The 26,666-nt window shown below is 39.2% G+C and overlaps 2 protein-coding genes across 5 annotated transcripts in view; one reads left to right on the top strand and one right to left on the bottom strand.

Annotated features, from left to right (window-relative positions):
- Positions 1-26,666, top strand: part of LOC131140011 (uncharacterized) — a 181,455-nt gene that overhangs the window by 99,530 nt on the left and 55,259 nt on the right. The window lies entirely within an intron of this gene.
- On the bottom strand, positions 12,724-25,637 carry LOC131140013 (protein TUNAR-like). 3 transcript variants are annotated; one of them, XM_058090047.1, is made up of 3 exons: positions 25,556-25,637; positions 25,043-25,429; positions 12,724-15,395 (listed from the first exon to the last, which is right to left on the bottom strand). In XM_058090047.1, exons 2-3 carry the CDS (start codon positions 25,070-25,072, stop codon positions 15,210-15,212), a joined length of 216 nt encoding a protein of 71 aa, XP_057946030.1. In that variant the 5' UTR covers positions 25,073-25,429; positions 25,556-25,637; the 3' UTR covers positions 12,724-15,209. The 3 variants fall into 3 exon arrangements, with proteins under 3 accessions (XP_057946030.1, XP_057946031.1, XP_057946033.1); XM_058090048.1 differs by lacking the exons at positions 25,043-25,429; positions 25,556-25,637 and adding an exon at positions 15,954-16,049; XM_058090050.1 differs by lacking the exons at positions 25,043-25,429; positions 25,556-25,637 and adding an exon at positions 15,906-15,980.

Here is a 26,666-nt window from a genome sequence, read left to right on the forward strand (position 1 = left end):
CCAGTATTGGTTTGACTTATTTCTTCAAACAGAAATTACACTTTCTAAGCTCATTTGACCAAAGCTTACAGTTCAACACCATAGCTCGCTTGGAAAAGCTTATATTTTTCCCAAAAATTGTTCACTCATGCTTCAAAGCTAATTCCTTTCTCATAGGGGTAGGCCAAATATCTTTCTCAATTGCTTTGGCCCATTTCCTGAAACAGAGCAGACTCAACACTCTTTGTTCTTTATTTTCCCATATAAATTGTCAGTGCCCCAAATGCATCGTCCCTTGGGTACTGTGTAAGGACCACAAGTCAAAATGTTTGACTGTTTTGTCACTACGACAGAGGACCATTGAAATATCCCTCATGTCCACATCCCAGTCCTTCATTCACAATGCTTACTGTACTCGTTTTTTTTTCATCCAGCTACTATAATACAATTATGAACATCAACATATTATCAACATATGAAACTGAAAAGGGCCGCATAGTGGCCTTGTGGTTAGTATGTGAAGATCTGTGTTCAAATCTCTGTTTGGGCATCTCTGTGAGCAGGTTCTCTGCGTTTTCTCCAGGTACTCTGACTTCCTCCCACATTCCAAAAACATGCATGTTAGGTTCATTGGCGACTCTAAATTACCCATAGTTGAATGATTGTCTATATGTGCACTGACCAGTCCAGGATGTACTATGAGGCCTCTTGCCCAAAATCCGCTGGGATAGGCTCCAGCATACCCCTGCGCCTCTAAGGAGGACAAGCGGCATAGAAAAAGGATGGATAAAACTGAGGTTTGAAAGAAAATGTATTATTGGTAATCCTAGTATTTTAATTTGTCTGCTGATAGTTTTTAGGACCTTTGTAAAGTACTACATAATCACCAGGAAGATCCCAACAAAGGTTTATTACTCCTGTATAGAAAATAACATACCAGTACATAACATTTAAGCGGTGCTCATAGTAGATAGCATGTTTCAAAGCAGAATACCTCAAATATGCATCTTCACGAGGGACATATTGATTTTGTGTGCTTTTTTTGGATCAGTCTCGGGACAATGATTTGATCACTTGTTTGACTGAGTGACTTTGTCTTGATGAAAAACTGATGAAAATCAGTAAGTGGTCTCTAAAAGGCTGTCAGTGTTTGTTAGAAGATACAGTAGCTCTCTGAAAAGGGCATTGACCCCCCGTCTGGTCACAGACACACACACACAAAGGGAATACAGTATAAACATCCTGTAAATGCAGACAAATAGCACAGCAAAGCACATAGCTTAAATTTGTGTTGACTTCCAAATTCATATTTCAAAACAATTCAGGTTCATCACTAAATAATAACAAAAAATGAAATAAGTAAAAGAGACCAGGGTTCAATTCCACCCTCGGTCAACTGAGATTGCATGTTCTCCCCGTGCATGCGTGGGTTTTCTCCGGGTACTCCGGTTTCCTCCCACATCCCAAAAACATGCTAGGTTAATTGGCCACTCCAAATTGTCCATAGGTATGAATGTGAGTGTGAATGGTTGTTTGTCTATATGTGCCCTGTGATTGGCTGGCGACCAGTCCAGGTTGTACCCCGCCTCTCGCCCCAAGACAGCTGGGATAGGCTCCAACACCCCCCGCGACCCTTGTGAGGAAAAGCGGTAGAAAATGAATGAATGAATGAAATAAGTAAAACCTGGCAACCAGTCCGGGGTGTGCCCTGCCTCTCGCCCCAAGACAGCTGGGATAGGCTCCAGCACCCCCCACGACCCTTGTGAGGAAAAGCGCTAGAAAATGAATGAATGAATGAATGAATGAATGAATGAAATAAGTAAAACCTGGCAACCATTACGGGGTGTGCCCTGCCTCTCGCCCGAAGACAGCTGGGATAGGCTCCAGCATGTACATTTAGGTGTATAAAAATACATATAATAAAACAAAAATGTGTATAATAATTGAAATTGCTTGCAGCAACAAAATCAAAAAACTCAAAATGATGACTACAATGTATCCACCAAATGAAATTTTTTGTCCAAAAGTGACTCTCATTGCAGCAATTTTTTAAAATCATTAAATATACACTATAATAGAGAGCAGACAGATTATTTCTTACTATATTTTATGGTAGGTTGCCAGCCAGACACTTTCTTCTACGGTTATTTGCACACTTTCCCCTTTTGCTATTAGTGCTACCCTCATATACAGACAAAAAAGCCAAAGAAAAAGCAAAATACATTTATTTTTCTGGTTGAACTCCAATAGCCCAGTTTTGGTTTCACAGTTATAGTTAAATGTTATATCTCCAGTTTTGCTTTAAAGCCAAGACTCGAGATCCCCATCCTATTTCAAATGTGACACGGTACAGTCGTGCAATGGTTGCAATTAATGATGATGAATTATTTATGTATACACGGAGACGCAGTACATTAACTGTTCATCCTCAGGACGTGTCACATAAGTTAATGGAATAATCGTCCCCTCTAATCCCGTCAGCAGCGCCAAACGAGCAGACACGTGAAAATTACCCACTCTAAAGGTCGTATTTCAATCTACCAGATGTTTAAAGAGTAAAAATGATGTTGCTCAGAGGTCACTCTCATTAAGGACTCACTCGTCGTTGCAAGTCAGTCCTGGTACCTATCCCACACATATTGTTTGCACTGAATTTCAGTAATACTTTAGCTCATTAATGCTTCATAGTGCATAGTCTCATTTAACCTCACTATTAACTTGAGCGAACAGACTTTTTAATGATGTTTGGACATGCGTGGCTTGGTCTGTGGCCTGTTTAACAGCTTAACTTAGCTTTGTTTTAGCAGGTGATGCTTCAAGCTGCATGCTAAATCACGTCAAAACAAAATAATCTGCCAAAGAGAATATTATGCACGCTATACTGGTTGATGAACAATGATCTATACATGTTCAGGCTCCCCTTGTTTTGGCTCCTGGCAGCTGGAATCATTGAGCACGCTGTCATAAATTACCACCTGCTTCAATAAATTGGAGAAATAGAAGTATTTAAATGAAATGATGGGTTTTTCATACGCAGGGTGTTGTATTATTGCCTCCATCTGTTTTTGGAGACAACTGTGATTACGTGAGCATGTGATTTGTGTTGAGCTATGATGTGTTGTAACCTTGTGTGCCAGCTAGATGTCAGCAGCCGACAAAGATGGCAAATATAGAGAAGAGCCGTCATACAGTTTTGTACGTTATGATGCTGCTAATTAAGGATTTCCATTTCAGGATAGTTTTTTTTTTTAACAATAAATGGTTATAGTTTTATTAGTTTTGGACATGCTTAAGTATTGATTGTTGATATCAACATTCAAACTGAGATTATACTGTCTAAAAGCAAATTAATGTACTGTATATTTATAAATGCTAATGACCCATAAAGTCAGTAGATGGCAGTATGGGTCTTCCAAGCTATGAAAGCAAGTGGTTGAAATGAAAACATCCCTTCCGTAGCTCTTGGTTCCAGCCAACTGATGATGCTCCAGCCCAGCACAATAAGCTGCCATGCTTTTTTTGACCCACTCAAGTGTGACTGTGGTAATAGATATGTCCCTTTTGACCCTTTTAACAAGCATTGCAACAATGCATGGTAACTCCAACAACAATTCTCTGAATTGCGGGCCACACCTTTACAAGTCCAAAAAAGCTTTCATTTATCGTGTTATTTTATAGCTTTTTAGGATGAAAGGCATCCTTGAATGAACAGGCTCTGTTTGGTTATGTATGTATAGGCTCTCGTCCAACAAATCGTTAGCTCAGGATAATTGCTTTTGACTCGTTTATTTCATTTTGATTCATTTATAATTCACTTGTTATTCATTAATCAGAACAAATATGGGCTGCCAGGGTGTAAAGAAAACCCCCTTTAATAACTTATTGATTGAACCATTAATAAAGGCATCAGAAACTACTGTATGAACCTTTTTTTTAAAGTCATTTTGACTTTTATGAGGCGGCACGGCGGTCTAGTGGTTAGCGCGCAGACCTCACAGCGAGGAAACCAGGGTTCAATTCCACCCTCGGCCAACTCTGTGTGGAGTTTGCATTTTCTCCCCGTGCATGCGTGGGTTTTCTCCGGGTACTCCGGTTTCCTCCCACATTCCAAAAACATGCTAGGTTAATTGGCGACTCCAAATTGTCCATAGGTATGAATGTGAGTGTGAATGGTTGTTTGTCTACGTATATGTGCCCTGTGATTGGCTGGCGACCAGTCCAAAGTGTACCCCGACACCCTCTCGCCCAAAGACAGCTGGGATAGGCCCCAGCACCCCCCGCGACCCTCGTGAGGAAAAAGCGGTAGAAAATGAATTAATGAATGAATGACTTTTATGACAACAGATTTGTGGCTCGTAAGTATTGACTCAAATATATGACCTGTTTTTGAAAAAAAAAATTGGGGTGCAGGCCACTCTTGGGTGACAGGATGAAATGCCCTGACTTGCTTGGGGAGAAGTTGCTTGGCGCCAACTTCTGGATTGCATGTATAAATCTCTTTCACATACATTTTTTCACAGAAAAAAAATCATTATAATTTATTTATATTGGTTGATTAATTTGAACCCTGCATCTTGTGCAACGGTCCGGCTAACGTATGGATAGGTTCTAATCTTATGACATCTCCTCTACAAAGAACACTAAACTCATCACACAGCAACTTAACACCCAAAAGGTGTGCCTAAGAAATCTATTTAAAGGTTTCCCATAATGCATTGCGTCCGAGCAAAGCACTCATTGGTGCCTGCTGAAGAGCTGCAATGATGTCAGCCTCCCTCTGGGCTCCCTCTGGTGGACAGAGGCAGCACTGCAACACCATCCATCCATCCATTTTCTATACTGCTTGTCCTCCAATGGAATGCTTTGCTCAGATGCGATGCATTACAGGAAAACTTTACGATATTTTTCATGTTTTACATTAATGTCTTGTTTAGTTTCTGTTTTTGTTTAGTTTCTGGCCAGCTGCAAAAATAAAACACTTTAAGATAGCGACTGTAAAGATCGGGCGGGCTCATTCTCTGATCTCCGACCAATTAAAAAAAAGGGCTATTTCAAATTCATGCCGCTTGTCATCATTAGGGTCACAAAGGTATGCTGGAGCCTATCCCAGCCTATGCCCTATGGCAGTGGTTCCCAAACTTTTTGCAGTCATGTACTCCCTTATACATTTGACTTGAAGCCATGCACACCCAATCCTGGACACGTAAAATATAAACTTTGTGCTAATTAAGTTGAAATATTGAAGATAATTCATTGGTCCGTTTATGTTATGGTAATTCCGGGTGACAAATGTGTATTGACAGAAATCTCCTGAAAGGGTGTAGATTGATTTACATTTGGGATGTTTTTATGAAACCTCAGTTTTCGTTATTAGAAGAGCACCAAAACATAGGAAATAATGTAAATACAAATTGAATCCATTTCAGACACTCTAAAAAAGGAGTCTCAAACACGCGACACTAGTATGAGGCCCCCGCCTTGATATGAAAGTTTAATGTTAGTGCGGCCCGCGCAAGTTTGATATGGATGCTGTATGGTATCATGTACCCAGAAAAACTTATTACGTTTGATTAATGTTCATTAATGTTCATTAAAGGTTAAATAACTGTTAATAGTTATCCTCCCTATCCGCGTGGAAGTGGTAAGTTTTTGGCTTTTAAGTTTAAAGGAAATAACTTGAAGGCTACCGTTTAGGTTGCTAGCTCTCTAGTTTGCGATTTAGCATGTGTCTCAAGACCCTGAAGTTGCGCAATATGTTGTAAATAAAAAGAGTATAAATGTGACTATAGTCGTGTTTTGTCATGTCTACAGGGCTCTAATAATGCTTTGTTAATTTTAATCTGAAAAAAAATAATTTGTCTACCCACCAACTATATGTGGTTTCTTAAGTTTTTATTATTTGCCGTTATTATTATTATTATTATTATTATTATTATTATTATTATTATTATTATTATTATTATTATTATTATTATTATTATTATTATTATTATTATTATTATTATTATTATTATTATTATTATTATTATTATTATATTTATTTATTTATTACTGATTGATTGATTTTCTTTATTCTTGATTTGTTTATTTATTTTTCATCTTATTTTGTGTAGAAAAATAAAAAGTAAGATATTTGAGAACCGTGGAATGTTTTATCAGAGCTTTTCTTGTAGAAAATCGGAACCATAGCGAAGTTTTTAAAAAATGTTTGTTTTTAATAAATGCGTTTTTTGGGGTTTTTTTTGAAAACCTGATGCGGCCCAGTCTCACCCAGACCCGAGCTCCAGTGGCCCCCAAGTAAATTGAGTTTGAGACCCCTGCTCTAAAATATCAACACAAAACACGTTTTTCTAAAGAATAAAGAACGTTGTTTGGCCTAATGGTGGGTTATTTAGCAGTCACACTCAACATGCTTTGTTTGGGCACTCTATTTCACAGAACGACACAGTACAGGGTAAAGTGGCTAGTTTGTTATGTGCGAAAACTGAATCATATGAAAAGTGGGTTGTACAAAAACCGAGGTTTGACTGTACTGGACTTGTGAGAAAAAAAAAAACCTAAAGTGTGACAGATGTACGTGGTTGCCATTGGACAAGGACGATAGCCTATTGGTGATGTTTCTGCTATATTGAAAACTGCAACTAGCTTGAAGACTTGTTTCTTTGAAGTCAAAAATGAAATGCTCTGTTCTTGTAGCAGATACAGTATGAGCTTCAAACGGCAGGAATGCACACTCAGCTTGCATGAACCTCCACGGCCCAAACTGATTGAAGTGCACTGAGGTGTTTCAGCCCTTGAATAATATGACTTGCCTGCTGGTCAGCCTGCTTAAACCCTGGACACTACCTGGCCTTAATCATCCAGCCTGGGAGCCGGCCATTGCTGTCCTCTGGGTGCAAATCAAATTTCAGAAATTCAGAGGGAGAAGGGCGCTGTAAGAGCAAAATCCATTCTGCTGAGCTTTTCCTGAGAATGCGTGGGTAGTTAGCCAAGCATTTATTTCACACCTGATCAAATCTAACTTGCACTTTACGACCAGTACTATTTGGAGTCTAAAGCTTTAATTCTAAACAGTAGGTTTTTTTTCTGCACAGGATGCTGAGAAATAGTCTGTATAGTCAGTACTTTTTCTGGAGTGGTCTGCAGTTCTTCCATCAGCTCAGCAATCTTTGTTGCGACGACAACGAGCTGTCCAACCTCAGCTTGAGACATCACCCACCGTCCTCCTTCACTGCCCATTAAAAGTCTATCCTTTCTTGCATAGGCTCACTCTACACCAGGGGTCTCAAACTCAATTTACCTGGGGGCCACTGGACCTAGGGTCTGGGCAAGGCTGGGCCGCATCAGGTTTTCCAAAAAAAACAACAACACATTTATTAAAAACAGAAAAATATACAAAATAAACCAAATATATAACCAAAATATTTGGTTCCAATTTTCTACAATAAAAGCTCTGATAAAACATTCCACTGTTCTCAAATATCTTTGAGATATATTTTTCTGCACAAAATTAGATGAAAAATAAATAAACAAATCAAGAATAAAGAAAATCAATCAATCAGTAATAAATAAATATAATAATAATAAATAATAATAACAACTTAAGAAACCACATATAGTTGGTGGGTAGACAAATTATTTTTTTCAGATTAAAATGAACAAAGCATTATTAGAGCCCTGTAGACATGACAAAACACGACTATAGTCACATTTATGCTCTTTTTATTTACAACATATTGCGCAACTGCAGGGTCTTGAGACACATGCTAACTCGCAAACTAGAGAGCTAGCGACCTAAACGGTAGCCTTCAAGTTATTTCCTTTAAACTTAAATAGCCAAAAACTTACCACTTCCACACGGATAGGGAGGATAACTATTCACAGTTATTTAACCTTTAACATGAACATTAATCAAACGTAATATTTTTTTTCTGGGTACATGATACCATACAGCATCCATATCAAACTTGCGTGGGCCGCACTAACAGTAAACTTTCATATCAAGGCGGGGGCCTCAAACTAGTGTCCTGCGGGCCACATCTGGCCCGCGGGCCGTGTGTTTGAGCCCCTTCTCTACACGGCTTTACTTCCAAAGTTCTATTTTACAGAAAATGGGCAAAACAAGATAAAGAATCATTGCAAGCCTTAACACATGCAGTACAGTAAGCTCAGTAAGGCTCAGACTGAGCCATAAATCTCCAAACTTATGCTAAGACGTCCTAGTCAGCTGGCACAATACAAAAAGGAGATCAGCCCGGATTAAGAAAAAAAAGTTGACAGTTGACACAAGGCTCTAAATAAATATTAACCTAATTGATTATTCCCAGAACATTTCTTGGTATGCAAAAATAGCACATCTCATTCTCACATCACATTCTCTGTTAAATGTGTGCTTCTTTTAGTAACCAAATCTCTGCTATTAGTCGATGTTAGCAATGGTAAGATTAGTAGTGACGACTGTTAGCAGTCTGTTAGCTTTGACTGTTAGCAACTTAACCTTTTTTAGTAGTTTATTGGCCACCGGTAGCCCCTGCTGTAGTTACCTCTGTTAGCATTAATGAGTAGCATCATTCACTGTTGGCAGCGTCAGCCATTAATATTTTACATTTCTGTTTGTGTTGCTATCCTCTACTAGTGGTTTGTTAGCATCTGTTTGGACTAAATTAACCTCTGTTCGTGGTTTATCAGTCTGTGTTAGCAATTTTTATGCCAGAGGTAGTCACTCTCCGGCCACCCCAGTGGCCACCCCCATGTCTAGAGGACCATTTTGACAAATGCGGTTCTCTTTTGCTGAACATGAGTTTAGTAGAGAGTTCAAAAGCAGTGGAAGAGCTTTAGGGTGGCCATAGCCACCCCTGGTCACTCTCCGGCCACCCCAGTGGCCACCCCCATGTCTAGACAACAATTTTGACAAATGTGGTTCTCTGTTGCAGAACATAGTGGTTTATCAGTCTGTGTTAGCATTTTTTATGCCAGGAGTGGTCTCTCTCCGGCCACCCTAGTGGCCACCCCCATGTCTAGAGGACCATTTTGACAAATGTGGTTCTCTGTTGCAGAACATTACTTTAGTAGAGAGTTCAAAAGCAGTGGAAGAGCTTTAGAGTGGCCATAGCCACCCCTGATCACTGTCCGGCCACCCCACTGGCCATTTAGACAATCCAGCTAGCAACCTATTCTCTTTTAGCACTTGTAGAAGTAAGTTAGCATCTGCTAGTGGCTTACCTGTGAGTCCCTATGGAACTGTTTAGTAGGGACGAGCCAGTACGTCTGTATCTGTTCATCCATCTAAATTATCTGTATCTGGCGAGGCATAAACATGTGGACGTGGGTGCAATTTTCTCAAATATGGCCATGGCATGGACTGGGAGTGGGCATGGTTAAACTGAAATGGGAGGGGCTTAAATCGGTCCATTATTTTAAGTCTGAAATTAACATGGATTGATGAAAAGTTGCTATATTTTATTCCAGTTTATTCATCAGCTATATGTGTATTGTGTATGTGTAGACTTAATAGTTTTTAGCATCAACTCTTCTACAGCTTTTAGTTTTTTCATAGTTGCTTTTTCGACAGCGTGCCCTTCACAGGCCCATAAAAAATGCTTAGCATCCGTTTGTGTTTTGCTGTTCGCAATATCTCAGGTTCAGATAGAAGTCAAGCCAGTCACAGTTTACACTGGGGTATCAATGACGTGATGTCCGCCTGCCCGCCCGCCTGCCCATGCGTCTATCGTCAAAGTCCTCCCTCAATTAAAGATGTGAGAGAACAGCAGATGTTGCCCTAAATAGATTCACTGTCAAGAAGGGAGCACATATCCAGCTGCCTTTTGTCACATTTACTCATGCAGAGGAATAAATCCTGTTATTTAAAAAAAATCGGGGCTTGAAAATGCAGAAACAAAGTCTGATATAAATGTTACACTTGAGGGAGGAAAATGTCGAGAGAAGAAGATTAGCCTGGGGAACGGTTTTACTGGTGTTATGCCGATTCTGTACATTGTATTGGGAAGTCATTTGTAAAGCCCAAATTATATAAGTGACAATTCCAGGATGCTGATTGACCTCAGTTTTGTTCATCTTTTGAAACATAATAAAAAAAATAATAAAAAAAACAAGGTACTCGCTACAAATAGACACCAAAGACCTAAGAGGTTCCACTGTAAAATGCATCAAAATCGTCATTTCACTTGAAAGTGTTTTTCTCCAGCAAGATGGGTGCAGACAGCTGAAAAGCTGTGCTTGCTTTTAACATGAAATCTGCAGTGTACTTTTCATCCCAGAGATGAAAAAAAGATGGTGTAATCCATCTGAGAAGTGCATGCAGACATCGGCCCCCTCACCCTATTGTGCACACCTGCAGCTATGAAATTGCATCACATATTGATGCATGTTTGCGCCTGGTTGTTCCCTATAAGGAAAAGAAATGCTTTTAACACAATTTTCCCACTGCTGAGATTTAATTACTGGAAGCAGATTATACATTTGACCCTTTTTCCCCAGTCAAGTACAATTATTTCTACATTCATTGGCATCACACTAGAAGGACGGTGTGTTATAATGAAATGATGTGCCCGCTGGTGGTAGGGTGTTCTTTATTTTTTTAAAGGCTGCAAATGTGTGTCCTCGCCGGGAAAAGTGTTTACTTTTTTATTTTTTATGACATATTGAATTTTTTTATGTTTTGTCCCCATAGCTGGAACATGGTTTGAATAACAATAGAGGACGCTCGCTATTGTTAGTCGTTAGTGCATCTTGTTGATTTGGTGCGGCCCGTGTGGTGGATGGATTAATCGCCCGCGCAGCTTTTTTTGAAGATGTCAGCTCAGTTAGATGGAACGTCTTGCATGGACAATCTGCTGAGCTGAAGCATCCATCAGCAATGCACCGCTATCTGCTCTGTATTTTGTGTAAAAAAAGGGCAGGGAGGTTACAGCACGTGTATTATTGCTGTTTTGGAATGTTTTATTTTGGGCACTATTTGACACGTTACTGCCCCAAAGAAGGTAGTCTCTTGGTTTTTGTGTTTTCTAGGCTTTTTTTTCAGTGGAAATGAAAAAATCACAATGAATCACAATAAAAAGTAAGAATTATGAGATCAAAAAGTCACAATTATGAAATATAAAGTCAAAATTATGAGACGAAATGTCAGAATTATGAGATAAAAAGTTGAAATTATCTATATGAAAAAAGAAAAGTGCTACTGTCTTTTTGCAGTTGCTTCTTAAAAACAGCAGAGTGCTACTATCATTAACTGGATGTTTGACTATTTTTTGGGGGGCTATAGGTTCTCAGAACCAACATACCACTTGTGTCATGTAGAGGCTCTTGGAGCCATGTTTTTTTGGAGTATTTTCTTAAAAACAGCAGAGTTCTCCTGACGTATATAGAGAATCTTTGACTTGTTTATTGCAGTGGGTCCTTAAAGGCGACCTATTATGCTTTTTCCCCTCTTATGACCTATAGATGTTGTTACAATGTTGTATTCCCGTGTTAAACAGGATAATAATAATAATGAGGTTTGAAAGACAAGCCCTGAAAGACATTTTTGGTGAATCTGCACGCTCGGTTTTACATTTATTCTAACACCAACTTCTGCTGATGTCACTGCAATCCAGACTTCTTTATAAGGGCTGCAGATTACCTGCACTCAGTAAATGCGGACCTACATATCCAGAAGTCCTCGGGAGCACTCAGGAGTGTGTGTACCTAGAGGAGGACCTGATTAAACAAACTGTTTGGTTCAGAAGCAGGAAGTCCATGGAAATACTGCAGAAAGAGGTGTAAATCTTGAAGATCTAGAAAGCTAGTAGGTGCTCTGTAGGAGTCTACAACTAAATACAAAGTGCAGAAAATGAGCAAAATATGTCCTGTTTAAAAACAGTATAGTGCTCTTGTCATATCAAGGATCTTCAACTAGTGTTTAGGCAGTAGCTCCTTAAAATGGCAGAGGGTTCCTATTATACAAGAGGACCTGGGACTAGTGTTTTGGCAGTAGGTGCTAAAAAAAAAAAAAAAAACAGCAGCTCGCTCCTGTCATATACAAATTCTTTGACAAGCGATGTTGTAGTAGATCCTTAAAAACAGCAAAGTGATCTTTGACTTGTGATTTTGCAGTAGGTCCTTAAAAACTACAGCGTACTGCTGTCAGACAGAGGACCTTAGACTCCTGCCATATAGAAGAACTCTGGTGTCCGGCTTCCCAGTCCTTGTCAATATAAAAAATTCATTCATTCGTTCATTTTCTACCACTTTTTCCTCACAAGGGTCGCGGTAGTGCTGGAGCCTATCCCAGCTGTCTTCGGGCGAGAGGCGGGGTACACCCTGGACTGGTCGCCAGCCAATCACAGGGCACATATAGACAAAAAACCATTCACACTCACATTCATACCTATGGACAATTTGGAGTCACCAATTAACCTAGCATGTTTTTGGAATGTGGGAGGAAACCGGAGTACCCGGAGAAAACCCACGCATGCACGGGGAGAACATGCAAACTCCACACAGAGATGGCCGAGGGTGGAAATGAACCCTGGTCTGCGTGCTATATTAAAAATATGTCATCTAATAATTTATTTGAGTAGGCCTGTTCTACACCAAGATCACTTTATTCATTGAATGTTTTCTATTACAAAAATGCTGTCGGGGGGGGGGGGGGGGGGGGGGGAAGGGAACGCTTCTCACAAGTCAAAGAGTTTAAATGAATGAATGAAACACCAGTATCGTTGTTGGGTATCAGGGAGAATCGGTGTTTACAATAATCATGAATACATTCAATATATTTGTCTGTGTGCTTAGAAGGCGTTCGCTCTCATTATTTCTAAGCTCTAAGCAGACTTTATTGATCCACCTTTTAGGAAGGAGTCCAGTCCCGTTGTGGTCACAGAGTGGATCCAGAATGCAGCTTCTACTTGCAGGTATCTTCCAAGCGGTCTGTTAAAGTTCTGCTCAAGCCAGATAAAGTCACTGTTGTGTTTCTGTGATCACGGAGACACAAAGATCTGAGGCACTTTCTGAAGTCATGAGGTTGGAAACTGACATGATGTAGTCTTTCCTGGTAACCACTTGTTCATTGGCCTTAATCTTTAATAATTATTCAATTAAATATACTGAGTCATGGGCTAAAATGAAATTAGCTGTGGGTTGCAAATGGCCTCCTTTGGCCAAACTTTGCATACCTATGCATTGGACTGTACACAAATGTTGCAACGGGTGTATAACAGAAAGATAGAACACAAACCGATTAAAAAAAATAACTCCATGCATTTAATCTTTTCACCAACCATCAAACAAAAATTAATTCCCATGTAAAATGGAATATCAGCACTATGGTGAAGCTCTGGTGTTTTATTTTACTCATATGTAAGTTAAAGGTAATTCAGGCCTGCATTGATTCACTCTTCTGACTTCATACATACAAACAACAGTTTAAGAAGTATACATTATAAAATTGACCATGAAGTCACCATTAATAAAAGTGAAACCTTTGTACTGAACTGTACATCACCAGTATATACGTATATCGATACTATACACAAGTGAAGTGTAAAAACCTGATAATTGAAACACTTCTCACATATTTAAGGCATACAGTCAATATGCACAATAACCCTACATTTGCATCACAGATCTGTCCACATTATTAAAAAAAATGTCTAAATCCAATGCAAATGATTATGATAGAATTTTAAATGAATGAATGAATGAGGCTTAAATTAACATAAAAGCATATACCTTACTGATTTGAGGTGAAGATGCTCAGACTTAAAGGATGGACACAATAGTTAAGAATTACAGTAAATTATACATTTAAAGTTTATCACTGTTAATTCCTTTCAGACCCAATCACCACATAAGTACATTTCTGCACATTAGGATTCATTATTTCGAAATTTACAATTAAATAAAGATCATAGACAATTTTATGACCTTCTTAATATGTTTTTTTATAAATATTAGAGCCCTCCAGATGTGAAGTAACACCCCTACAATCACCTTTAAAATCATATTACCCAATATAGTGGACATAATAAGTAGAAGTAAGACCTGTAAGGCATAAATAACACATAATGTCGACTCACTCATCTTAGTATTTGTTCCTTGTTGTTCCTTTTGTTAAACAGTACTTCCTGTGGTTGCTATATTTTCATCAATGTAAAATTACTGACACTTCAACAATCACACATATTTATATTTTAGTTCACGTACTCCAGCAGTACTTTGTAGTAATTTAGGCAACAAAAAATATGTAAAATGTCCTTAAATGAATATATTTTCAAACTGTGATAGCTGCGAAATTCGAAGGGCAAAGTGGTGAGGGATGACGGTGTATGGATTGTGTGTAGTTGATGTTGAATAATCATGTCTTGAAGCAATATAGTGGACATAATAAGTAGAAGTACGACCTGTAAGGCATAAATAACACATAATGTCGACTCACTCATCTAGTATTCGTTGTTGTTCCTTTTGTTGAACTTTCTGTACAGTACTTCCTGTGGTTGCTATATTTTCATCAATGTAAAATTACTGACACTTCAATAATCACACATATTTATATTTTAGTTCATGTACTTTAGCAGTACTTTATAGTAATTTAGGCAACAAAAAATATGTAAAATGTCCTTAAATGAATATATTTTCAAACTGTGATAGCTGCAAAAAGCTGCAAAAAAGGCGCTGTGGATTCAGTTTCCCATCCACTTAAAATATCTTCAAACTTCCATGAAATTCCACAAAATGTGCCATGATTAACATTGGATGACATTTTGAAAAATGTTAGCACTTTAAACAGACACAGTGTCACACACATGCACAAATAAAATGTATCATAATACTGTAATAACTCTCTTACCCATTTCTGCTCAAAAAGAAATTTTTGTTTAGTTTTATTTTATTGAGAAAATCATTTAGAAAAAAAACAAACACCTGCAGTTAACATCTGAGCACATTTTCCATCGTTAATTATACAGAAGGAAATGTATTAATTTCACTAAATAAGTCGCAATATTTATTAGAAAAAAAGTTTTTAAAGCTGCTCTTTAAAGCCTGATTGGCCCACAGTCTTCATGCGTTATATACAAGTCACATCCAACTGGTTTGTATGGCCTTGTATCCCATTTGATCCTGTCTAAGGCTTTTCTCTGCCTCCATTCACCTGTACGCTTCTCCTCATTGGTCAACATAGTTGCAGCTCAGCAGTCCAGAGCTGCAAAAACTAGACCGGAATCAGGAGCGCTCTACAGTGTTGTGTAGATATAGACAAAGATGATAACCAGCAAGTTGAGAATGGTCCCAATGATGCCCAACATGGCCAAGATGGTCTCCTCCTTGCTTTCCTTGTCTTGGATTCCCTTTTCCTCATCACTGTAGACAGTGTTGACCATTTTCCCTGGAAGCATCCGGAGTTTGTGTCTCAGACCGGTCTGTAATTAAGGACATAACATATTCATTTGTTCAGTGTGGTGAGATATTGGGGTCATACAGAAAACACATTTATAGCATATAGATCAGTGGACAAATATTAATATTCATTTTTTATGTTATTGTTATTTTATCGTTCATGATTATCACTGCTCAAAGGTAACAGACTTGAAAACATTATCTGCCATATCTGTCACAACTTTTAAAAGTTTTTTTAAAGTTGAAAATAATTTAACAAATACATAAATCAATGCAGATGTTAGCATAAATACACTTATGTACGGCACGGTACAATGTCCACACCCAGTTAAACATCACAATTTTGTTTCAGTTTGTGTATTAGCATACAACAATGGCGCGTATCTTGTTGTGCTGTTAGTACACTGAGTCCATCTGGGTTCTTAATGTATTTGTTTTAATCACAAAACATCTGTTCTTGTTAGCATCCTATTAGCTAGCTAAACAAAATGGCAACCAGGACCAGATGCCGCTACTTTATATTGCCTGCTTACAATGTCATCAGTTGATTACTCTCAAAAGTTCATTCATTCATTTTCTACCGCTTATTTTCACGAGGGTTGCAGGGGTGCTGGAGCCTATCCCAGCTGTCTTCGGGCAAGAGACGGGGTACACCCTGGACTGGTGGCCAGCCAATCACAGGGCACATATAGACAAACAACCATTCACACTCACATTCATACCTATGGACAATTTGGAGTGGCCAATTAGCCTAACATGTTTTTGGAATGTGGGAGGAAACCGGAGTCCACGGATAATACCCACGCATGCACGGGGAGAACATGCAAACTCCACACAGAGATGGCCGAGGGTGGAATTGAACTCCGGTCTCCTTGCTGTTTAAGCTTATTAAATCCTACCCCTCCATCTGGTACTTTTACAATCAGTAACTGTTACATTTGTTCACTTCCTGCTTTCCATAATACAGTTTAAGGTTGTTTTTTTTTTTGTTTTTTTTAATAATGCACCTCGTACCGAAGTAGCAGGTGATATGAGCATCCAATGCCATAATGGGTACCATAGTAAGTGTCAATATAGTGATATATGTAGCACATCATGACTGGTTCAAGACTCTTCATCCTTGTATTTAGCAAACATCAACTGCTTGTATTGTTTCTTGAATTGGCTCATCGTTGTGCATTGTTTGAGGTCCTTACTCAATCCATTCCATAGTTTGATTCCACATACTGAAATGCTATGGCTAGCATAACGTAGTCCTAGCATAGAAGTGTTTCAAATGTAGTTCTTCCCTGAGATCATATTTCTCCTCTCTTGTAGAGAAGTATTGGATGCCATTTTTAGTTAATTCATTATTTTTAGTCTTATGCATTATTTTAGCTGTTTGAAGATGAACTATATCAGCAAGTTGAAGTATTTGTAATTTTAGAAATAAGGAGTTAGTATGTTCTCTGTAGGCGGCATTATGAATTATCCTTACTGACCTTTTTTGCAGTACATTTAGCGAGTGAAGATTGCTTTTATAGTTATTAGCCCATATTTCCACACAATAAGTAAGATATGGTAGAACCAGAGAGCAATAAAGAGTGTGGAGTGATTTCTGATTGAGAACAGAAATATTTCTGTCGTCCACCTTATGTTGTATATTTGTAATATGAGGTTTCCAGCTCATATTTTCATCTATTGTGATCCCCTGAAATTTATTTTCGTTCACCCTTTCAATGTCCACACATGTCTGTATGTCAATGTCATTTTCTGTCAGGTATTCACACTGCTTTCACTTTTAGTCATTTTGCAGTGCGCCTTTGCTGCTGAGGTGGGATGGAGTAAGTCATTAGAAATGTCTTTTCAAATCCTGAGCTTGATGGAATAAAAAAGCTAAATGGAAAGTTTGTTACTGTCGTCAAGTGTGGTCCAGTAATCATCAGACAGCCTTGTCAAAGGCCTTGTCTCCTTTATGTCACAATATTTCCCCCTTGGAATCATTGGATATACACTGTATGTTGATTAGAACCTAAAACACACACAAAACCACATAGTCCAATCCGTAAATAGTAAATAAATCATTTCACTGTCATCTTGCCTCCCCACATGTTACACAGTGTTTCGTATCTGCCCCTGTGCAGCTATGTTTTATTCACGAGTAAGAGAAATATTTTCCATAAAAAATAAATTACGTTTTCTTCAATGGAATATCAGCCATCTGCTCAGTTCTAAGATCTGTGAAATGTGCATAAAAAAAGAGAAAACATTCAATAACATTCTGTGCGTGTGTGACATCAAGTGACTGGAATGTCTAACATGTTTTTGATGTTTGTTCAAAGTGTAGTATCTTGCTAGAGACAAGAGCAATTGTGAAATGTATACATTTTCAAGGATATATACGTATATATATATATATATATATATATATATATATATATATATATATATATATATATATATATATATATATATATATATATATATATTGTTTTGTGCAGCCTGAGGTGGGCAATAGAAATAAACAAGTTGGCATCATTTTTTTTAGTTTTTATGCTTTTTGTTTTGTTTTTTTTTAGTATCCCAGAGGCGCAAGCAGCTTGTTCAAGTTGGCATTGGAAGCCTCTCAAGAGATGAGCGCTCTTTTTGCAGGTCAGTGGGTTGCACACGCCGACGAGGCTGCAGCAAAGGTTGCAAGCTTATACTTATTATACTTAATATAAAAATATCCACTGACGGGAAGCAAAAAGGTAGTTGCATGATAAACTAATGGTTTTTCGTTTAGTTTAATGTGACTTAACATTTCACTTTTTCAGTTATATTATGACGGATTGTAGGTGTTACCACACTAATGGGCTCCGCATTTTTTGGGAAAGTTGTTGGCCATGGCCAGCATGTACAGGAAGTAGTGTTTCAGAGTGGTTGCAAGTGTGTCGTACTTAAGGAGCAAGTGATTTGTGACACCTATGTGCTTGCTGCTTGACAAATTGGTAGCTCTTGGATGGTGAGTGCGGCGTGTAAATCGTGCTTGCTAGGTGGACTTCATGTAAGGCTGTTGTACGTTTCACTCACGTGGGACTTACATGTGTGAGCATCATTGTTTATACTGGGGACTGTCAAAAATTAAATATTGCATTGAAGAGTTTGTCAAAAAAAAAAGTCATATATTCTAAATCCTCCACCCTTGGCCATCTCTGTGTGGAGTTTGCATGTTCTCCCCGTGCATGCGTGGGTTTTCTCCGGGTACTCCGGTTTCCTCCCACATTCCAAAAACATGCTAGGTTAATTGGCGACTCCAAATTGTCCATAGGTATGAATGTGAGTGTGAATGGTTGTTTGTCTATATGTGCCCTGTGATTGGCTGGCGACCAGTCCAGGGTGTACCCCGCCTCTCGCCCAACAACAGCTGGGATAGGCTCCAGCACCCCCGCGACCCCCGTGAGGAAAAGCGGTAGAAAATGAATGAATGAATGAAATGAATATTCTAAATCCCACCACAAATTGATCTATAACCATTTCAAATAATTAGTCCTACCCTAAAAGTATTTTTGCAGGCCCATTTTTTTTCTTTTTTTGATGGACTTTTATTGATTGATTTTATTTATGACAACCAAAGAATATTGTTGTGGTGAGACCAGCCATGTTGTTTGGTGTAGAGACAGTGCTACTGAGGAAAAGACAGGAAGCAGAACTGGAGGTAGCAGAGATGAGGATGCTGAGGTTCTCATTGGGAGTGACCAGGATGGATAGGATCAGGGGAACTAGTACATCAGACGGACATTACATGTTCGAGGCATTGGAGATAAAGTCATAGAGGCCAGACTGAGATGGTTGGGACATGTCCGGACGAGAGATAGTGAATATATTGGTAGAAGGATGCTGCGTGTAGAGCTGCCAGGTAGAAGGTGGTAGGAGCTAGGAGAGGAAGACCAAAGAGGAGGTTTATGGATGTAGTGAAGGAGGACATGAGGGTAGTTGGTGCGAGAGAGATTGATGGAGGAGATTGATTTGCTGTGGCGACCCCTGAAGGGAAAAGCCAAAAGTGAAAGAAGAAGATGCATATAGCAATACTTTGGTTGCATTATTTTAATACTTTGAATAGCTATTTTCATAACCACATTCTGCATATTTTCTTATACAATTTTAGCGACAATTCCTGGAATTAGTCAGCTGCTTGCATACAAATATTGAAGTGTACTTCCTGTTTTTGGATGCATTCTGTAGGGGGGTATTTGCATTACGTTGCATGTGCCTCCTCTTTTGTTTACGAGGAGAGGATGGTCAAGGAGAAACATCACACACATGTAAGCAAGAGAATGTTGCTCTCGAGGTACATAAAACCTCCTCGGGGGCTGATTCAAGTTCAAGCCCTCCTCTTTTGATCTGCAACAACGGGCTTTGATTGCCTCTCATGGGGAGCACCATAAAGAGGCCGTCCCTCTGCCTGAGTGCGGATCTTTGTGGTAGTGGGTTACACGGCTGGCTCTTCATGCATGAAGAAGATGTCCGCTTGACACAAACTCTTACAATAAAGGGGAGGATATGGAAGAGCAGAGTGGGGTTGATAGTGATGGTGGGTAAGTGTGGTGCTTGACAACACTTACAATCTATATGATGCAATCTAGTCCATGCTGTGCACAACATACGTAGACTTCTGTTTTAAGCAGCAACACACAAAGTACCAGTTGCTGATAATACATGTGATTCACACATTGTGAGTTTTCCACATGGAGTTTTCATTGGGCATCGAGTCTGGAGCAGTCTTGAGTCTGGAGCATCAACGGTCACTGGGACTAACATTGCGACATGCAAAAGTGACATGTAAAGTCCACTCGCTCTGTAATTCAGTTCATTACCATTGTGAAAGGTGGTGGTTATTATTATAAAATAATAGGATAACTCTCGGGAGGATCAATAGGAGATCGACAGACGGGTCCTAAAAACAGTAACAGTATTACATATTTACGTCTACAGAAATGACATCAGCGGTCCCTCAGGCTAAAATTCCCCCAGTCTATGGTTGCAACACCCCTCATGTGCATGACAGAAAAAAGAAAATCCTATTCTGTAGATTACAAGATGCTTGTAATGAAATATGCAGCCGAAAACTGTAATTGAGCAGCAGAAAGAAAGTTTGGAGTAAACAAGCAATTAGTTATTTTTGACTTACTTCTTATTTCTATTGTGCAAGTTAGAGGTTATCATTAATAACTGGTGGGAGGAAGGTGTGCATTTATAATGCCACCACTGTTGCACCGCAGGCTTTGTTTTTGTGGATGATTTGAAATTGCTCTGATTACTTTAATTATGCACAACAATGAATAAAGTGGTTGGAGGAAGGAGTGCATTAATTATGACACATCTGCGTCACGCACTTGAATGAATGTGCATGTGCATGTTAAAGCATGCTGCGGACTCTGGGTTGTTGCATTATAATGAGTTGTTGGGCTTACTTCTGTTGCGTAAGTTGGCAGTTATCATCAATAACTGGTGGAAAGTGCGTGTCATGTATCAACTGTGGTAATCTGTTGTAAGATTTCTGACAATTTTGCTCCATTTATTTGTGAATAATACATGATGTTGTCGTTGGTGGTGTAGTGATTGCCACAGATGGCATTCAGCCAGCTGGCTCCACCGCCTGCCTTGACATGGAAGCATATAAGCGGTAACGAAAAAGGCAATTTATTTAGTTACATGAGCAGGTTAAAATATTAGAAACAGCTTTCTTTTTTTTTGTTTTAACAAAAATTAATCTTTCATAGTAGCGTAACGTTTGAATTACACTTGGACTGTGTGATTGTGAGCAGTGAGGGCAACATTCAAATACATATACCACCTAATTGAAGTTGAAGTCACATGTTTTGAGTGTATTTTCTGGTATTTCCAAGCATACTTAGCAAATTGTACCTCTGCATGAAGAGTTATGTGAACAACGCGTCGTCAGCACTGAGAGTGCTAGAAAGAAGTTATGGATGTGTTCATGGTTTTCAGTGTATTATAGGAATGAATAAGTGAATTTAATGATGATGTTTTATATCAAGAGTGACTGTTATTGTGTGTTAGGGAGAATCATTTTCACTTCTAGTTTTTCTTTGACTTTCTGTATATTTAGACATGCATATAAAGGAATAATAAATATTTTGTTGTGATGTTCAGAGTTTGGACTATTCTATAACATCTTTAATAGGATTCATTTATAGACTTATTGTAAACTAAGGAGGCAATATTGTGATCCAGCAGCATTTGTGTAATATTTGTGTACGCTACATGAATATGCATAAAACACGGAATATTACCACCGTCTATGGAACCACTAAAGTCAAACTATGCATGAGGCACATCTGGAACACAACTTACCTCATTAGAAACAGCTTTCAGTACGATGCTGAGCAATTGTACACCAGTAATAATACGCATTGTTTAATTAATACTTGGGCATTAATACTACTTTAATTAATACAGCACTCTGAGAAACTGAGCATTGTTATGTTTGTAAAGCTATAGTTTTTGTATTGACAGGTGTACCTAATAAAGTCTCCGGTGAGAGTACATTACAATGCAATGAGGAGATCATTTCCCTCGACAAGACCTTCCAGTGCTCCTCCTCCAGCAAACGCTCACATTGATTTGACTTTGCCCGATCCCGCAGAAGTAAAGAGGATTCAGTTATCTCACTATTGATTCCTCCTGTCACTCAAGAGCTCATTTTAACACTTTTATGCCTTCACGTTGCTTCATTGCCTGATTAAGCTGGACTGTCACTGTCAGACCTACTCAGCATTCTAATGCCAAGATGTCTGAAAACAAAAGCCTCAAATCTTTTTTCCTGAGTTTTTCTCCTTTCAAAAGACCGGGATCGCACCTGTGCAGCAAGAAGCCTGCAGGCGCTTTAAAACAAACCCCCCCCAAAAAAGCGCAGACTGTGTGGAGAGGTGATGCTGCCATACCTGGAACAACAAATCCCAACACTCCTGATGCGCCTAATAGAAGCTAACGTGCTCAGATCAGTGGAGAGTGAAACCGTTTGCCACTTGAATAATCCCATGCATGTCAAACAAGTCCAGATGCTAACGTGCTCCGACAAGGCACGGTTGCTTTTGGCATCGTTTCACTGCCGCCTTACAGCAAGCGGAGCGCACGTACAGGTGCAAGACCACCACATGCATTGACAGAAAACATTAGAAAGCACCTTGTAGTATTTATTTTCCATGTGTGACAGAAAGGAGGGGGCGGGGGTCCCCAGGAAAGCACAGAACTGTCAGGGAGTATCAATAAAGTCATCAACCACTTTATTAGGTACCCGAGTGGTCAATACAGTAACTGAATCACAAATTATTAAAATATAGATGCAATGAACAGAGCATTCATCTGTCATTAAGAGGCATGCATTTAGAGAAAAGCACAAAAGCACACAAGTGAGTTGAGTTTTTGTACTGTTTTGCAGTTGTTTTCCTTTTGTGTATTTATTTTGCAAGGTGGTGGTTATCATAACCAGCGGTAGGAAGAAGCATATTAACTGCCAGACATGTATACATTACATGCATTACAGACTTTGTTTATTTTTGCAGAATTTTGGGAGAAAGAAGTGCGTCGGTTATATAACAAGTCTACGTTTCATGCTTGTGCTTTTTTTTGTCTTTTTTGTGCTTTTATTTTGAGTCTTTTTGTTCAATTTTGTTCAAAAAGGTGGCAATTGTCATCAAAACTGGTGGAAGGAAGGAGGAGGATATTATTTATATGACATCTGTACATTGCATGCTTGTGTATGAGATTGTTTTTAATTTTATTTTGTTTTTCGTGGATAATTTCAAGTCGTTCTTGTTATTTCTGTTGTACACAGCGGCCTTTTTTTTTTATCATTAACTGTTGGTTATATAAAACTTCCATGTTCCATGCTTGTGCTTGAGCAAGCATATCGCAAGCTTAGTTTTTTGTGAATTATTTTCAGTCTTACTCTTTATTTTTGTGCAGGGCGGTGGTTAATATAACTACTGAGAGGAAGAAGCAATATTATTTTATGACATTTGTACATTGTGTTGTGAATTATTTTAAGTCGCTCTTGGTGTGGTACGGGATGGCAGTTTCCGTCATTAACTGGTGGGAGGAAGGAGCATGTTGATTGTATAACACATCAACGTTCCATGCTTGTGCGTGAGCGAGTATACCGCTGGAATAGTTCTTTGGATTATATATTAAGATAGTTATTTTTTAAATGCAAAGGTGGTGGTAATAATTAATAACTGGTGAGATGACTGATTGCATTGATTATATAACACGTCTCCATTGCACATTTGGGCATGAGCAACTGTACCACAGGTTTTTCTTTTTGAAGATTATTTTGATTTGTATTCATTATTTTTGTTATGCAAATGTGGTGGCAATCATTAATAACTGGTGAGAGGACTGATTACATTGATTATATAACACGTCTCCATTGCACATTTGGGCATGAGCAACTGTACCACAGGTTTTTCTTTTTGAAGTTTATTTTGATTTGTATTCATTATTTTTTGTTATGCAAATGTGGTGGCAATCATTAATAACTGGTGAGAGGATTGATTGCACAGATTATATAACATGTCTCCATTGCACATTTGGGCATGAGCAACTGTACCACAGGTTTTTCTTTTTGAAGATTATTTTGATTTGTCTTCATTATTTTTTGTTATGCAAATGTGGTGGCAATCATTAATAACTGGTGAGAGGATGGATTGCATTGATTATATAAAATGTCTCCATTGTACATTTGGGCATGAGCAACTGTACCACAGGTTTTTCTTTTTGAAGTTTATTTTGATTTGCATTTATTATTTTTTGTTATGCAAAGGTGGCGGTTGTCAATAATAACTGGTGGGAGGAACAGGGTTCGGGTTAGGGTTGTCCAGGTTGCGTGTCAGTGCTCATGCAAACAGAAAGATTGTCACAAGTGCTTTAAAAAGTGCAAAAAATGATGCATTCTCAGCTTTATATGTACATCCCTTCAGCAAAATACTATAATATTCACCTATTCCTTGCTACAAGCAGTTTCACAAAGTTACTTGAAGTTTGGGCTGATATCGATAGAATAGTGTGGCAGAGGTTGAGTAAGACTGAGTAAGACCTTTTGCATTCTGGGCCGATAGGGTTTGATGCTAATTTTTATTTTGTGCACTAACAGCAAATATCGTCCTCCAATAAGACACTTTTGCTACCTATAAAGTTTGAGGGAAGTTTATGCGGTGCGTGGTTGCACTCTGCGTTATGTCTAACGTTAGCAAATAAGGTAAACAAACTATAAGCAATACTTCTCATGGGAGGTAACTCAATGTCGACCTGACAGGAAGAATGCATAGATGCTTCAAGCTCTAAAGAAGACACCGGCAGGCCAAACAAGGGTCAGACTTCAATTTAAGTTGCAGTTATGTAAGAACCACTTCAACGTGTTAAGAGCATGCATGACATGACATGACGGGCAACTCCTTCGGGAAAAAGAACACAGCACGGCCACCCGACCCTCCCACTGTGTGCGGTTTGACACACAGAGTGTCTTTTTGCCCCCTACATTAATGTTTTACACAAACACAACTGAGCATGGAATACACACCCCCCCACCACCCCCATTTCCACTCACGTATAAAGTATATATCACGTCACATCATAAATTTATAGCTATAAGATGAGGGCGAAAAAGAGCCATTAAAAATGCACCTACCTTGCAAAGTATCAGGAATAACATGGACATGCTGGAGATGGACACTTTTTCCAACTAAGGTGATGGTGGACCCGTTTCATCCTTCAGCTGTGTAAGGGATCCACAGTCCATCCAAGTGGTCCAGTTCTCCCTCTCTCCATCCCAGTATTCATCTCACCGCTGGTGGAAGTTGCCGCCACTTTCCCTCCCCTGTCTTTGCTCACCTTTGGAAGCGTTACAACTGCATGTGCGACCACCTCTTCTTGCCTCCTCCTCCTCCTCTTCTTCTTCTTGTCTGAGTGGTGGAAGGATGATGTCAAGTTGAAGAATGGATGATGGGCAGATGGGGAGATAGGAGGGAGGCACAGCTGTTTCATGTGAACACCTCCATCCTCCTTTGTCTCATCTCTGCAAACAAACAGAAAACAATTTCAGTCTGTCTTGTGAAGCTGTAAACACTTTTTAATTAAACTTTTTTTGTGTGTCTGTCAGTGAACAAAGGGGAGATTAGATGTTGCTTCTATAGCATCGGACCTTTTTCCATGCTCCACATTTTCCTCTTAAGTGATACGGGTACGACAGGAGGCACCCGTCACCTCGTGCTGACGGCGTCCTGTTTGCTGCTTTCGCTCAGCAGACAAGCGGCATCCCCTTGTACTCCCCCCCACCACCCCAGCTCCATCCTGCATATTAATGTAGCTGCGGTTGCCCGGCAACGCACTCGAGGGAGTCTCACACAGAGCCTGGCGACGAGAAGCGAATGTGACAGAGGCCAGGATGCGAGCCGAGGGTCTTCTGCAATATATGTATAGACGACTCTCTCTGTGTGTGTGTGTGTGTACATGTGGGACAATTTAACTTGGATAGGTGTTGATAGAAACAGGAGCAGTGTTGTCTCATATATCTGTGATAGATATCATGATATCATGCCAAAGTTGCTTTGAGAGATGCTCCATATTGGCTTCTTACTAATATTGTCCAGCACTTCATTATGAGACCGATATTGGCCTCCCATGATGCATCTTTTACTGTGCTGCCACTGTTTGCATTTCACAAATAAACACTGCCTGTGCAAAATAACTGGCTGGCCACCAGTCCAGGGTGTACCCCACCTCTCGCCCAAAGACAGCTGGGATAGGCTCCAGCACCCCCTGCGACCCTCGTGAGGAAAAAGCGGTAGAAAATGAATGAATGAATGAATGAAAATAGCAATTCAAAATATCATTACCAATAGTAATGCTATAATAAAAATTTCAACTATCAATCAGTAAGAAAGGTTAGACATTCACAAAACTCTGGACAATTCCATCCTGCCTGTTTCAGCTCTTCCTACAATCATTTGACTGGATTTATATCACAACTCATCAAAGGCCACTTCATAAAGCTCCAATGTTTCATTTCCATTGTTCTGTGTTTTTGGCTGTTTTGGGTCATTGTCCTTTGGAGGACCAGTGCAACACATTTCACTGCCTTGATAGTCTTGAGATGTCTTTGTACCCTGCATAGATTGGATGCAGATAAAAAGTTTAAGAACATAACCATTCTCCTCCATTTGTCACAGGACATGTGTTCTTTTTTCTTCCTATTATACCATAAATCAGGGCTTTTCAACCACTGTGCCGCGGCACACTAGTGTACCTTGAGA

The sequence above is a fragment of the Doryrhamphus excisus genome, chromosome 13 (assembly GCF_030265055.1).
Source record: "Doryrhamphus excisus isolate RoL2022-K1 chromosome 13, RoL_Dexc_1.0, whole genome shotgun sequence".
NCBI lineage: Eukaryota > Metazoa > Chordata > Actinopteri > Syngnathiformes > Syngnathidae > Doryrhamphus > Doryrhamphus excisus.